At 34.4% G+C, this 16,772-nt stretch overlaps 1 protein-coding gene across 1 annotated transcript; it reads left to right on the forward strand.

Annotated features, from left to right (window-relative positions):
- The first annotated feature begins 470 nt into the window (after window positions 1–470).
- Window positions 471–10,301, forward strand: LOC104883606 (protein Brevis radix-like 4). The gene is made up of 5 exons (XM_010668152.4): window positions 471–1,060; window positions 1,672–2,102; window positions 7,265–7,400; window positions 8,200–8,609; window positions 9,845–10,301. The coding sequence occupies exons 1-5, from the start codon at window positions 926–928 to the stop codon at window positions 9,921–9,923; spliced, it is 1,191 nt and encodes a 396-aa protein (XP_010666454.1). The 5' UTR covers window positions 471–925; the 3' UTR covers window positions 9,924–10,301.
- Window positions 10,302–16,772: the final 6,471 nt, after the last annotated feature.

Below are 16,772 nucleotides of genomic sequence, written 5' to 3' on the forward strand. Positions count from 1 at the left end.
ATAATATTGATATTTCAAAGTTAATATGGTTTCGCAAGAGTCATGAAAGATTAGAGAAGATAAATATTTGCATGTATGCAGTTGGATTATCGTTTATTGAGCTTAAAGGAAAAGTTAGTGCTTTGGGGATCATTTAATAAGTAAAGAAGTAAAATCTTCCCATTCTGACCGATCCTAACCGATTCTGCAACAATCTAAGTGAATAACATGATCGTTCGATCCTACGATCCTGCGTAAAATTCCAATCCCCATCCCCGCCTACCACCCATTGCGGGGGAAAGTTCCAGACCCTTCCCCGCCCCACCAGGTACATATTTCTACCCATCCTCGCCCCACCACCCACATGAATACCCGCACCCGCTTCATACTCACGTCCATTACAGGGAGATTCAACACTAAAAAAAACACACAAAATTACCCGCCAACAATATTCGCATTTCCACTTCCCATCTCCCGTTAGACACACCCTCGCGGCAAAGATTCTGTTACGATTAAACAGGTAAAAGTAAAACCAAGTACAGTAAACGAAGTAGTAAAAATGCCAAGCAAAAGGAAAAAAAAAACATAAAAAGATTAAAAAAAAAAAGGCGCAAAAGAAAAAATAAAGAAAAGAGAAGAATAAAAAGAGTGGGAGCCAAAAATAAAGAAGATGCGGACTCCATAAATTAAAAACTAAACGTGGTCTGCACTTTCCTCTTCTTCTTCCTTCTTCCTTCACCTCTTTCTCTTAATTCCATAGATTTCACCTTAATCATCATCTTCTTCTCTTAAAATTCTTTCTGATTAAACTTACTATTTTCTCATTTTCCTAAATTACTTTCCTCAAAGTTTTACTTGATCATCATCATCATCATCGTGAGTCGTTAAAAGCGAATTCACTTTAAGAAACACAAAATTCAGTAAATCGGAAACTCAGAAAGGTATAATGTTGACGTGCATAGCTCGTCCAAAGCAACAACACGGGCATAACTCAGTGAGTCATCATCATCATCAACATGACGATCCTGACTCGGCTCACACTCCCAACAACAAACAAGCTATTAAAACTCTCACTTCTCAGGTATGTTCTGTAAATGCAATTACCCATTTTTTCTAAACTTGTTATGGAATTAGAAATCCTTGTAATTATATCAAGGAAAAGGTTAAATTCTGATTCCGACAGAATCTACAACCTCCGGTAACCTACGTGTCAGTGTCGATTGTCTCTGTTCCATATTAATTATCATATTTGGACATTGAAAATAAATAAGAAACATTATCAATTATACATTTATACTCCCTCCATTTCTTTCTAAATACAATAAATAGGTATTATTTGTGAGATATACAAAATTTATTTATTACATTTAAAACAAAACGAAAAATAAATATTTTTCCGCTCTAAAATAAATGAAAAACTCGTTATCAATTATCATATGACGTTTTCCTTTTTAAATGTATGAAACGGTTATTTTATTTGGTATTCACTATAGGTTCATCTTTTCCTAAATTTTCATGTCAACTTCCTATATTTCATTTCAAACAGAACGGAAAAAGTAAATTTTTGACAACTAAAAATGAGACGAAGTAAGTAGGTAATGTGTTAAGTTGGTGGTGCTAGGTGCACACGAAATTTATAGTTGGTGTTATGGAGTATATTTTATATAATAATGATTGGTATTGTAAATGTAGATAAAGGGGATAGCATTAAAGGCATCAGGGGCGTACAAATGCAACCCATGTTCACACCCGAATTCGGGCGGGACAGTCGGGTCAGTTTCGGATCAATCAAAAAAGTACCCGGAGTCAGAAACTGGGTCCGGGTCAGAAAAGTTGAAACCAGCAGCATGGACGTACAAGAGGACATTGAGCGCAAATTCATCGTCGTCGGCTGCGACGCCGAGGTGGGGGAAAGAGATGGAGGCGCGGCTTAAGGGGTTGTCGGTTGGTGGCGAGGTTACGCCGGTGATGTCGGCGTCGGCGAGTGGACGCCGAGTCGACCCGGTTGTGTTGGTGGAGGAGAGTGAGCCCAAGGAGTGGGTTGCTCAGGTGGAGCCTGGAGTTTTGATCACTTTTGTTTCTTTGCCACGTGGCGGCAATGATCTCAAGCGTATTCGGTTCAAGTGAGTTTTCATCCTTTTTTTTTTTTTTTTTTTTTTTTTTAACTTTTTACTGCTTTGATTTTGTTTGTTATTCCTACGATATTAAAATTTTATTAGTAGAAGATAAACTAGTCAATGAACTCATTAAATTTTATCGGAAAAATTGAAGTTTGATTTCGCTATTTTGAACAAGAGAAACTCTTGATGGGTAAAAAACTAGTAGATTAAATAGTAATGGCTCGAGATAAAGTTACTAAATTGTTGTCGTATACTTGTGTTACTAAAATTCTAATTAACTACTCCATCCGTTTCATTTTAATTTACTCATTTCAATTTGGGGAGAACCAAAGAGTAAGTACAAAAGTATGAGACTGAAAAGTGAGAAAGAGAAACAAAAGTGTTGGTTGAAATATTAAAATGTGAATGACATGGGTAGAAAAGAAGAAAGTAATTGTGATATATTACCAAAAATAAAAAAAGCAAAAGTGTGTAGATTAATAAGAAACTGACTGAAATGGAAAGTGTGTAGATTAAAAAGAAACTAAGAGTAGATTTTCCACATAAAATATTTTTGAAATTGAGTGTCTTTTAAGTATTTACAATAATATTCATTCAAAACTAACGAGTAGTCGTATTAAGTATTGACCAATTAACTTTGTATTTTGGGTAATTACTCTTTGATAACCCTTCTATAAAAGATTAACTAATTTGAATATTATTTATCAGACCTCTCTTATCATATTAGGAAAAAAATATGTTAGTTGGTTTGCTCTTATTTTCATGTATATTTATGTAAGTGTCGCAGTCTAATCAAGGTTTCCCCAAACATAACAAGTGTTGCTAGTATTTTAGTGGGTTTTATGTGTGTTTGTTTTCTATTATGCAAATTTTACCTGATGTAAAAAATAAAAACGTTATTACAATAAATAATCCCTACAAGGCTATATAGTTTCAGGTAGAGTATCAATCATGTGAAACATCTTGCAAAGTTGATAAAATGCAATTTTTTTTAAAACATGTCAATGTAATTGATAGCACTATATATTAGAAGTTTAAGAGTCCAAATCTTAGCTAATGTGCTTAATTTAGAAGTTTGCCTTTGATTTTTCTTTCAGAGAGGGTGGGTTTGATTGTCATGTTGTTGCTCTAGCTCAAATTATTTTATTATTTTAGCTACAATCATTAGCAAACGATTTGGACAAACAATTAATTAATATATAACCATTCTTGGCATTGTCAAACTTTATTTCCATTCTCTAATTATTTACATATGACTTTCAACACTTTGTTTCGATTTCGAAATCTTTTTGAGTTTAAAGAAAGGTATAAAAGTCACATAAGGATGGACCTCTCAATTTTTTAATTAGCTTGAGGATAATACATTCATACTAGTCCTAATTATTGGAGCAATTCTTAATTTTCGATAAGATTCTAAACTTGCACTACTCATATATGATGTCAGAATAAACTCATTTCTTCATATCTTCTTTTGATATAAAAAAGAAGTTAATTTTTATGATTAATTAACTTGTGTAGGGAGGAGTAATCTTACACCATGAAATTAAATTGTTTAATCTTTCAAATAATTACTCAGTCTCATAAGATTGTGCTTGTTTTTTTTACACGGTCTCCAAGATATAATTTTGATCTTTAATATTTTCAATTTTCTATTAATAAAAAATATAAAAATTTGATGATATGAAATTACATATTGAGACGAATTTAACAAGATCCTACATGAATATGTTTTTTTTATATACAAATGAGAGTATTTGGTCAAAGATTTTAAAGTTTGACCAAAAAATGAGGTAGGTATTATATTATGAGACGGAGGGAGTACTATTTACTGGCATCAATTAAAGTTTTGTTCAGATAACTTAACTAGGTAATTAATGGCCCTTAAATCTTCATAATTAATGGGGTTTGATTCTACCTAGAATTTGGTTGGTAAAACAAACCATGTTTGGATGCTTTAATTTGTGACACAATATACTCCCATATTTCGCGGGCTACGTTATATGACATGGACTTGTGTCAGATTCCCTTTAGAAAAAAGCGTAGCACTGCTCTTTACATTTCATAATGGATACTAATTTTATCATAATCTGCATTTAGCATACAACCCATAGAAATGAAGAATTCTTTGCTAGTGAACAAAGGTGGTTGTTTTTCCATGAAAACATCGATGCATATCGTCCTTAGGTGAGATATGTGTTTTTTTGTGGATTCTGTATCTTTTACCTAATTCATTGTGATAATCTTGTGCCTTTCTTAATAGAGTAATACTCTGTTTTTGCACATATAGTATTGAAAATAGAAAGTCTGTGACATTATCGCAAAAAAATATTCAATGATCATCCTAACTTGTCGTAATTGAATTGCAACATTTTTGTTATTACTGGCAAACTATATGGTTTGTATTGAAGGATGAAGTATAAAAGAGAACAAACATAGGCATATATCAATTCTTCGAGTGAGCAATGATTTTGCAATTATTGTTGTTTTAAAATAAACCAACTATTGTAACAAATCGAATATATATTGATATAGGGAATAAGATGAATAACCTATTATTGTTTGTTGATGAAAAAGAGCAAGTTTCTCAATAAAGGAGGAAAAATTACAAATAAAATTCATAATCGAATTTAGATGATATGCTATTCCAAGATTTAGAGAAAGAAAGTCAAAATTGATGGACATTTCTAGTGTGGTATAATTGATAAGGTAATTTTTTTTTTCTATTTTCTTAGTATTTAGGATTAGTTAAACCCAGTGTTTCTTCGATGCCTTCATTTACCTCAAAAAGGGGTGTCGTGTTGTTTCATGTCGTGTCCGACACGACACTTAGATACTTCACTTTAAACTAAAAACTTGACCTTTTTTTACAAAATAGTCGAGTCGGACACTTAGACACCCTTATCTGAGTAAACATTCAATCCGTGTTTGAATAACATAGGTTAAACTATTTATTCTGTCTTTTGTGGTACTTTGCCAAGAGATAAGGAGAGTTTTAAGAGTATGAAAATGAACCTTAAATTTCCTAATTATTTGATAAACTTATGACCAAATTTGGGCTTAAAATCCGTCTTTGATTGATGTACGAGAATGTAGAAAAGCAAAGAGAAAGTGAAAATGCTTTACTAGAAGGAATTCAACAAACAAAATTTACAGTTCATTATCATGAGAGTTACAGTATCCTAATCCTATGGTATACCTTTTTGTAACAAAACTTGTTTGATTACAAGAGAGGTTAAAATTCAAAATCACTTTTTTGACTTTGTACCTGTCCCAAACAAGGCCTAAGGAGACAATTCTGTCTTGTGTAAATGATTAAGGACGACTTACAGTAAAATCTACTCTTTTGCCCTAGAAAATAAACTAAAAAATAAAAATAAAAATAAAAAAGCCACAAAAAAGTCCAAAAAAGAGGAATTCATTGCAGGACTGGTTGGTTAGTGGGCCTGTTCTGATTGTGTTTTGCATGCCCTTTCATTATGCATTATGTCTAAATGTCGGATGTGGGGTCACCCTCTTGTATCTTTAGCTTCTTTCACGCCAACGTCAAGTTAGCTTTGTCAGTTTGTGCCAAATTTTTCCTGTACTTTACCATGCATAATACCATAAACAAGGTAATGACAATATGACATCAACACCTCTAAAATCTATTTTCTTGTAATTCATGGGTGCGCATGGCTACATTGGACGTATATGTATCCAATTGAAATTTCTTATGTTCTGTCATGAATAGGATTGAAGTACATATATGATATTACTGGCTAGACTTGCCTTCAACTGTAACTATCCCACACATGAACATGTTCAAGATTTGGGTCCCATTATCATTATTAGTTTTGCAACGTTGTGAAACGGTCCATATTGATAGAGTATAAAACTATTTATGGGACTTGAACCATTAGCTTAAACTTTTTAAATGACCAACTCAACCAAAAGTTTTAGTTGATGGTTGGAATCGTAGGAATAATTTTATACTCTATCATATATCAACATGTTTTTTTTTTGTCTATATTCATATTAGAGTATACGTAACTGATAAGTATATTAGAGGTTAAGATAACGGCGTAGTAACATAGCTTTTTAACTAACAACTTTGTGGTCCATAGATTAAATATAAAGGGGCACATTTGAGGAAAATCCTTTATTTCACTCCTCGAGTGGGCCCATTCACCTAATAATCAAAGTAAGTAGAATTAAAGAGGTTTGTAATACTAGCAAAATTAATTGTTTGTATCTTTACTAGCTGATTCAATGAGTCGTAGTGATATGTACTCATATCATCCCATAATCAAACTAGGAATGACTTTAGTACCAATTTTTGAGAGTAAAAGAAGTTAGTGTGGGACCATCTTCTTAGAAGTAGTACATAGCTTCAGTTTTTTTCAAAGAAAGCTTAGTAGTTGTATTTCATGTATACTTTAACCTGGGATGATATCATGATAGTCGAAGGTAGTAGTATGTCATAACCTAAGTTTGTTATAATCAATATTGAGAACGTTTTGGGATGGAAATTAAGACTTAGACTTTCTGAATGACAATTATCGATGGCTGAGCAATATAATGTGAAAAGTTGTCCTATATTAAAGACTTGATTAGATATGTTTGGCATCTGATGATAAAATATGATTGTGTCACTATTAAAAGCTTATATGGTTTCCCATGCCAAAATTTCATTTCCTGTGCCTTTATCCCTTGAAATGGGGACGGTGTGGCTTTTTCAAAAAGTTGTTAGGTGATCATTTTAGTGGACTAAACATTACCATTTGAAAAAGCTGTTGAATTAGAATAATTAACAAAAGATTATAGCCATGATTGCTACTATGTACTGGCACTAAGCATGTAAAAAGTGGGGTAAGAATGCAGGTAAGGTCAAAGGATGCATAATTTACTTGCCCACTCACTTATAACTGTATCACTGATTCACTGTAGTAGAGAATCAAAAAGACACTCTACATTTCATTCAACATTGTGGTGCAACAGGGTTGGGTGTAAAGATTCTTGCGACAAGGCCTAATAAATTCAGTTCAGATTAGTTCAGGTGACGAGAACACACCATAAAAGTGTAGTAATATTAGAAGGGCCAATGTTCTTCCATTGTCTTTGTATATGCTGTGACATACTTTAGGGTCTAATGCTATGAATTCTGTTTCTTTGTATGCTTTGATCAGCCGAGATATGTTCAACAAATGGCAAGCACAGAAGTGGTGGACTGATAACTACGAGAAGATCATGGAACTGTACAATGTGCAACGGCTTAGCCGTAATGCATTTCCACTTCCAACTCCTCCTAGATCAGAAGACGAGGTTAGCTCTATGCCATGCCACCTCCTATTGCTTAGAGATCTTATTATTTGCTTTTAAACAAAACACAAGCTGTTGCAAGTTTCAAGCTGCTTACAAAGGCATCGGTGCAAATATTGGAAAACAGAATAGAAAGTACAGTGGCCTTTGATGGATGCACTCAGGACTCTAAAATTCTAGAATAGTATTAAAGGACAATCACCATAATGTATTAATATTGACTCATGATTACCAAGACATAGTATACACCAAGAAAAATGATCAATTGTTCACTTTTATATATCTCGAGTAAGTGGCTGAGATGCAAAGTTTACAACTATTAAAACTATCATAAATTCACCTGCTCATCAACTTAGGCTTATTAGGCTATGCTCCTCATCTTACTTCACATATTTTAGGAATAATATTAGATAAGCCAAGTTCAGGAGATAAGCTAAATTTAGGGCGGGCGAGCTACCCAAGTTCAGTTCAGAACTATATTGAATTTTAATAGTTCAAATGGTTCAAAATTAGCTCAGTTCAGGCCAATACTTCAGATAAAGTTTTGGATTGACAAGTTCAAAAGTATAAATTAGGTGAAGAGAATGTAATCCACTTTTAGTAAATGAGTTGAGATCTAGATTACAAATTTATGATTTTGTTTAGAAAATTTATGACTAGCAATTAGCATGGATACTTGAAGTTGAGGTAGAAAGAAGTTGAGAAGAGCTACAAAATATGGGCAGTTCTATTTCCCATAGTACGTAGGATGGATCTTATGTTTGCTTGTCATCATTATGATTCCAACTTTTAACTTCAACAGATCTCAAAAATGGAGTCCATTGGGGACAGTCCTGTTACACCACCATTGAGCAAAGAAAGTCTACCACGCAATCTTTACCGTGGAATGGGTGTGGCTATGGGATACTCATCATCAGATTCTTTCGAGCAACACTCAAAGCAATCACGTCAATACAATAATGAATCAAGTGGTCTTGCCTCAACACCTAAACACTCCAACATTAGCGGAGTCACTGCTAAGACAGAGACCTCGTCAATGGATGAGTCGCTGCAATCTACGTCTTCCAGGGAAGCAGATAGATCTGGAGAACTTTCAATCAGCAATGCCAGTGACATGGAGACTGAATGGGTAGAAGAGGATGAGCCAGGAGTTTACATAACTCTCAGAGCTTTGCCTAATGGGAGAAGGGAGCTCAGACGCGTTAGATTCAGGTAATTTTTAACTTCCTGCATACTTCAGAAATTTGGTAAATTTGATTCTTAGTCAATTTAGTTCTCCTAGGCAGAAAATATGCAAACACCAAGTTCCGTGTTTAAGTTGTTCTACATGCTTAAAGTTTTTTTCTTTGCGGTTAGCATAACTTTAATTTTGTGAAATTGGCTAAAAATAAAGAATTCAACTTGATGAAGATGAGTATCGTCCTCCAAGCACAGCAGAGCACGAGTCTTTTTTGTCTCTTCCTAAATACACTGATTGCTGCTATAGTTTGCAATTACTAAATGTCTAATGTGTTCCCTATCGTTGAGATGGTGTTATAAATCAGGGTGACCTTATGTTATAAGGTAGTTGAGAGCCATGGATTGAGTTCTCATTTGTATATTGGATAGATAAGTTTTTATATTTTGTGATTTTAGTTGACAATGAGAGAAAATGATACTACACATTGAACATGGCAGCCCCACCTTATAAATGTAATGTCCAATATAGGTATCAAGGAAAGTGGAGATATTGATAGAAGAAGAATTTAAGGTCACATGGACCACTAAAATTGTCTGCTAGCTATCTGCCTCAAGTTTAGATCAGAAATTTCAAGATGATTTTCATATTGCAATCAATCTATGGATGGCTGAAGTTGAAAAGTTATGACAGAGAAAGACTATGGACATCTGCAAAATGGTCCCCCTTAATGTCTCTATTAGTATTATCTATAAGTGAAATTAAAGCGACCTGTTAGAACTGAGTACAAACATCAAAATGGATACTAGATTATAATCCCTACATTATTTGACTAAAAGACATTGTTAGATTCATATTTACTTAAGAAAAGATATCTGGTTACTTGGATAGTGATCTGATTAGGTAGGTCAGACTTCAGACGGTCTAATAGAAGACCAGCTAAGTAACATATTAAATCAAAGCACAATAGACTTAGAACTCAGTTAACTAAATGGACCTCCTTATTTCGCGTTGGGTGAGAGGAGTTGTAGAAGGCATTAGTGATTTTTCGGTGTGTGTGGATCTAGAATACTGATAAGCATTTATCTCGCTCTTAGATTATTGAAACAAATCTTATCCTTTCATATACTTCATCAGTTGTTTTACTACAGAGGCCGGAATGTTTGTTTTTTGAAGGTTTTGTGTTGAAATTTGCCTGATCTAGCATTTTCTGTATACTTGTTTCCATAGTAAAGAGAGTTTACTGAACTGAACTTTCAACGAAATGCAGTCGAGAAAAATTTGGGGAGATGCATGCACGAGTTTGGTGGGAAGAAAATAGAGCAAGGATACATGAGCAATACTTGTAATCAGAAAGAACAAGTGAAGAAGTGTGATCAGATCTGTACGTATTGATGGACCAAGGAGCAAGTTTGAGTCTAGAGTACATTCTTTATATGTTACTACCTCAGTATAAATACCTAAAGGATCGGATGTCTTGCTGCCTTGGAACACATGCATGTTTGTTGCATGTATATAACATCAGAAGGCATTGTATTTGCAGTTTTCTTTTTCTTTTTTGTTCTTTATATTTTAATCCATTTTTGCTTTGGTAACTTATGGTGTATGTTACTGGTATAACAGAATACTGGTAAGTAAGAGTTTTAGAGGGTTTAGACCTTGAATGTTGACAATCACGTGAGAACAAACATCTATGTCAATGGCAAGGTTTTTCCAAGGTAACGAAATGACGTGATCTTCAATTTGGTGTATCAGAATTTAGAGTGAGAGAGTATACATAAAGTTTGTTCACTTCTCCCATGGGCACCCACCATATTTTAACTTGGCAGGGGTAAATTTTCTGGGAAATATTGGCGGTTATTCTAATAGTTCGTTGCTAATATGTTTTCTCCTATGATATATCTTATTCGATTTGTATTAGATCTAACCAAATATAATTTATCAGCACAAACTCCAAATTATATTAATCATAATAATAACTAGGTTTGAGCCCATGCGATGTACGGTTGTATGTTAATATTTTTTAGGGCTTTTCTATATGGTAACAATGCACTTTTGGTTTTCTACATAGTACGCATTATTAATACTCTAATCCTAATGGTGCTATTGTAATTAGGGGTTAACAAGGTCAGTAAACATTTGCCATTAAAATGTTCGACTTAGTTACTTTATGTCATTAATTGACTAGTTTATTTCTTTCCCTCCATTTTCTTATATTTCAGTTGTTTGTGTTGGCGCGATTTGTCAAACGATAAAGGCATCCTCTTTTCTCCATCTTCGTCACTCTTCTCTCCATATTCCTCCATCTTCAAAAATCCTCTCTCGTGTTTGGCAAAATGAAGGCATCCCATAACAGCTCCGTCAGCCTTAGGAGTGATAGTCCAATATGGTTTAAGTCCATTAACTGCAATTGCGTGCCTTAGAGAATTGTGGAAATCAATGTTTCAGATTCGATCAACAACCCTAGGAGGCAATACTACAAGTGTAAGCAATGAAATTTCGTCATGTGGATGCGCGAAAATCACATCTTAACAGCGAATGGAGATGATGCAGTCATTGGTTCAGAATCTCAGGCTGTTGTGGTTAGCTTGCAACTAAAAGTTAAAGAATTAGGTGATTTTGTGTATTTGATTTCTAAAATAATAGTTGTTGTGTATTCGTTCCTGATTTTCATTGCTTTGGAATAAATTGGTTTTTTTAAGCCTATGTAATGTACTAGGGTGGATGGGTATATGTGGGTGATGTACTTGGAGTTGTACTTGGGTGGATGGATATATGTGGGTGATGTACTCGGAGTTAGTTGTTTAAGCTAGGTACAATGGTTATATATGGATTAATCGAATGAATTTTGCTAATAACAGTTGTTAATTTCAATGATATTACTTTGTTTGTGACTAATTTAATTGAGCATTGTACCTGGGATACACCACAATTTTCAATCACTGATGCACTTGGAATTTAGATGATCAAATTCATGTGAAGGAAGAAACATGACATTACGAACTTTGAATTCATTGCTTCACAAAATAACATTTGTATTCCATGGCATAACAAACCAGAACTTACAGGACATCTCAGTTTTGATTCAAGTTCTAACCAAAACAGGACCAACAACCATATTGTAACCAAAACAAGAAACAGTTGCACAAAAAACAACATTAAAAGGTAGTTCTTAGTCAAAATACACAAGTTAAAGTAGAATGACACTTCATATTGGTGTTGTTGTGGATTGAGATTGGCTGAGCACTTGTGTTTGAGATTGACTGGGCTGCTGTGATTGTGAGTTTGAAGTGACATTCTTCTTCTTGGATTGATCTCTAGTCCTTGGGTTCCTAATGATAATATTGTCTTCGGCCATTAATTCCTTCCCAGTCAAGCCTCCTTTACAAGTTCTGCAATTATGGCTAAAAAACCCACAATTCTTACACTTCACAATCTTAGATCTCTTGCCTGGTCTGTCTTCTCCTTCTCCTCTCCTCTTATTATGCTTGGTCTACCAATACCTCTCTTCAAAGATGAGGGAGTATCTATGGAAAGTCATAATCAGGCTACTGATTGACATCTGGGATGGGCTATATGTTATAGTTGTATGCTTGCTTGTAAGTACTAATAGAGTACTAAGGGCTCAAATACTGATGAGGATCTGCATGTATCTGCACCATAGCCCTGATGGCATGCCTACATGGAACTCCACTCGACTGCCAATATCCACAAGCACATTTTCTTCTGTTAATGCTCAATGAAAACGGAGATCTCCTCTCATGTACTTCAAATTCACCTGGACCAGAAATATGGATAACACATGTCTTTGAATCTTGACCTATGTCCCTAATAAGTTTCACTAACTTAGGGCATATGTCTACATCATTCCATTTTGTTGCCTTATGGCTATTCTCACCATATATGCCCTCCTTATAGATGAAAAAAAACAAAGAAAATACATAACTTAAAAACCATGTAATGTAAGCAAAAAAAATTGAAGGAACCAATGTTATCAGTCTCACCTTCTAATAAAGTAAGCACAAGTCTGCATCTATCCACTCCCAAAGTGGAGTTAAAACTTTCCACAAAGTTGGATGTGTTTGCTTCACAGCAAACAGTAGGATCAAACTTTTTCTTAGTCCATCTACTTTTATTTCCCAAGTAGGCAAGCCAAGTCATCATTTCCTCACCTCTCATCCTTTTGCAATCTCTCCATGGCCTTCCTAAATGTGAAAGGGTTAGTGGCATTAGTTGCTCTCCAGAATAAAATGTACATAAGAGGTCCAGGGAACTTGTTCTTTTTGAAGTTCCTACTCAAGTGTCTGCGACAAAATCTTCTATCAGCAGTGGGCCATATATCTTGCAAAGCCAATTCAAATCCCTGTAAAAGATCAAAAGAAAACACTTTTTTTTAGATAGCAACACACATCATCAATCCAATTAAGAGATAACCATGAAACTGCATAAACAAGCTTACTTTTTGTCTGTCACTTATAATAGTCCAATTCTTTCTTGTTGAGTCTTTAAATAATTGGTGTAGATGCCAAAAAAAGAAGATCCAATTTTCCTTGTCTTTTGTGCTCATAAATGCGTAAGCTATGGGGAAATATTCATTATTGTCATCCAAGGCAACAACTGACAATAGAATACTCTTGTAATTGCCCTTTAAATGTGTGCCATCAACTCCGATCAGTGATCTACATCCTTCCAAATACCCTTTCCATTGGGGCGTGAATGAAATAGAAATGCTACTAAAGAAGAATTGTCTCTCTGGTCCATTCCAAGCTCTCCTATCACAGTGAGCCTTTGATTCCGAGTTAGTGTCCATTATAACCCTTGTGTAGCCAAGTAAATATCCATAAGACTCATCATGTTCCCCCATATAGCTCCTTTATCACAACATTTTATAGAATACATCGTCGATTGTTTCATGTACAACCCATATCTGTTAAAGAGCAATTGATTAAGTGCTTTACCTGAAATATCTGGTTGGGCCCTAATATCTTCAATTAACTTAGAAGTAGCCCACTTCACAGTTAATAATGTTCTAATCCCTTGCAAGTGTGGTGGTTAGGCGAAATCTTCTTTATAGCCCATGTTTTTCCATCTACAAGTCTACATCAGTGGATTCTCCAAGCACAACACTCTGATGAGCCCACATCAATATACCTATTTCTATCAGCAGAGATTATGGTGATGGCAAATTGTTTTAAATGCAATAGTCCCTCACCGTGTCTTTCAAGTGATCTTTATCAATAAAGATCATCCATGGCCTAAAAATTATCTTCCTCCACTCCTTTTCTTCATAAATTTCTCCATTCTCATATAGCCTAGAGAAGTAGTCATCATCATCATCAATAAAACTATGCCACATTCCAGATTCTCAGTTGTCCTGAATCTCAGGCATGTGTTGGTTATCTTCAGCCTCAGCAGCAAAAATATCACTCTCTAGAATTACAGATATGTCACTGTCACTGCTTTGTACTCTCACTCTCATTGTAATCATCATCATCCGAATCACTCCAAAGCTCATTATTGTTTGTTCCATGACCAGATGAACCCCCTTTTTGTAACCTAGAACTTGTTCTATTTGCAGTTTCACCCTCAACAATAGAAGTAGATTGCATCCTTTCTAATTCCTTATGTTTTCTAACTCCCACCCACAAACCTTTTATTATTGTTGTAATCTTAGGCATTTTCTTAAGAAAAACATGAGTCTCACCTACAGTCTGTTTTGGTCCTTTGTTGGGCTCGGATGGATGGTGATCAGTTGGTTGTGTTTGATTTGAAAGAGAATACACCAAGTTTGCATCTGTTAAAGTGAATAGGTGAAGTAGTAGCTTCAGGATTTTGTTTTTGTTGTTGAGACGTGAATCTAGCGCTTTTTCTCAAAGTCAAAGATGGAGGAACCACATTTCTCAAAGGTGAAGTAACTGGTGTAGTTAACTCTCCAATTTCAGCCTCAAATTACTCTTTAGTTATTACAACTGGAGTGGGGTCCTTCTTATGTTGTTTGGCTTTTTTTAATCCTTTGCTCATATCTTTTCAAATTCTATTCTCCCCTTTCTTTATGCTCACTTGTATTTAGATGTCTCAGGTTCCTCAATAACAATGCCAGCCCAGAAAAGCTCTATGGCATGGTTTACAGGATGGTTTGTATCATCAGGTTCATCATGATTATGGGAAGAGGAACATAAAAAAGCATGATTGCTCAACATTCCTTCTAACATGTAATTTTTCAAGCACTTTGGGAGGTTCAATCATAGGCTGGGACACAGTGGATGCAACATTTTTTGTTTGAGTTTCCCTTATTTTAGTGGCAAGTTACGCAATGCAGATGGTTTGGGGGCAGCATCAACCCATATGTTAATCACACTCTTACTAGAAAACCTTTCGAACATAGTCATTAAGTAACTATCTTTCAAAAGCACCTAATTTCTCATCTTAAAAAGATACCTAAAATCTCAGGTTCCTCAATAACAATGCCAGTCCAGAAAAGCTCTATGACATGGTTTACAGGATGGTTCGTATTATTAGGTTCATCATGATTATGGGAAGGGGAACCTTAAAAGGCCTGATTGCTCAACATTCCTTCTAACAGGTAATTTTCCACGCACTTTGGGAGGTTTAATTAGAGGCTGGGACATAGTGGATGCAAAATTTTTTGTTTGAGTTTCCCTTAGTTTTAATGGCAAGTTACACAATGCAGATGGTTTGGAGGCATCATCAACCCATATGTTAAGCACACTCTTACTAAAAAACTTTCGAGCATAGTCATTAAGTCACTATCTTTCAAAAGCACCCAATTTTTCGTCTTATAAAGATACCTAAAGTTGGGATTTTTGGATTTTTTAACCCCCATTTCTATGACTTTGTCCTCCTATTCAATCAACACATCCAACAACAAACACTTATCAACATCATCAACAATTATGTGAACATCTACTCCCTTACACCCAAATCTTAGAGTTACACTATCATCCCCCATCTGCACAAAAATATTTACATAATTGTAAAATTAAAGAAGAGAATTCAAAAAAGTAATAATGTACACATTTATGTTACATATACATAATGTATGCATGAAATTAAAGAAGAAGATTTTGATCAAGAAAGAAGATGATCATACCTTGTGTTTCAATTCGCAAATCGTCAGAACTATGTCAGTTATGTAATGCAATTCCAAATCTTCACTGAAAATCGCATGAGAATTTCAAATTTTGAATCTTTGAAAGAGAGAAGAACCAAAGGAAACAGAGAGAGGGAGATGAAGAGTTGCAGTTCTGAGCCTAGAGTAAAGGAAGTTTTTGAATTTTTCTTTAGTTAAAGCTGGTCAAGTATAATAAATTAGGCGCCCTAATTTAGGTTAAATTAACTAAACCTAACATTTTAATTGACAAAAGTTTACTGACCTTGTTAAACCCTAATTACAGTAGCACCGTTAGGATTAGAGTACTAATAATGTGTAGTATGTTAAAAGATAGGGTTTCGTTCTCAATAAAATACAAAGAGATTATTATATTATATAAATTGACCATAACTTAAATTATATAATTTAGAATATAAAGAGAAAAAAAAATTATAACTCTTTCTTAGATGGCATCTTAGGTTTGACACGACCAATGCAAAAACGGAAAATTGGGGATGTTTATTAGTAGGATTGCGAGCTAACTAGGCCGGCAAAAATCCAAAATTCAACCCAATCCAATCCAATCCAATCCAATATAAAATGTCGGACTATATTGGAATAGAAAATTTTCCAAAAAATTTCAGACTGGATTCGAACTAAACATTTCGAGTCCAAAAAGTACGATTCAATCTAAAATGAGGGTAATTTTACTTGTCAAGGGGAAGGAACAAACATAATAGCTTCGTATTAGGATCCTAGTTTAAGGGGAAGGATCTAATTTGATAGATTGATTTTTGGACCTAGTTTAATTTACGCCCCATAACATAACAAGATCTAATTTTTAAGCGAAAGGATCCAACGTAGTAGTTTTTGTGTTACAACAAAGACCCGGCGAACCCCTCCAAAAAACAGTCAAGCTTTATTTAAATTATATTAAATCCAACTCATCAATGTAATTAATGGATATATTTCAAATGAATTAATATCAAATCGAGCTCATCAATGTAATCGATATATTTTTTTAAAAAAGAAGGTAAATTAATAATTCTATATCATTCATAGTAAAATGTAGAATGTTATTGAAAAA

The sequence above is a fragment of the Beta vulgaris genome, chromosome 8 (assembly GCF_026745355.1).
Source record: "Beta vulgaris subsp. vulgaris cultivar EL10 chromosome 8, EL10.2, whole genome shotgun sequence".
Classification (NCBI taxonomy): domain Eukaryota; kingdom Viridiplantae; phylum Streptophyta; class Magnoliopsida; order Caryophyllales; family Amaranthaceae; genus Beta; species Beta vulgaris.

Excerpts from the sequence above, each read along its gene's own strand:
- LOC104883606 (XM_010668152.4), top strand. The coding sequence starts at position 926 with ATGTTGACGTGCATAGCTCGTCCAAAGCAACAACACGGGCATAACTCA. Across the intron at positions 1,061-1,671 it reads TTAAAACTCTCACTTCTCAG|ATAAAGGGGATAGCATTAAA; the intron begins GTATGTTCTGTA and ends TTGTAAATGTAG. Across the intron at positions 2,103-7,264 it reads CTCAAGCGTATTCGGTTCAA|CCGAGATATGTTCAACAAAT; the intron begins GTGAGTTTTCAT and ends TGCTTTGATCAG.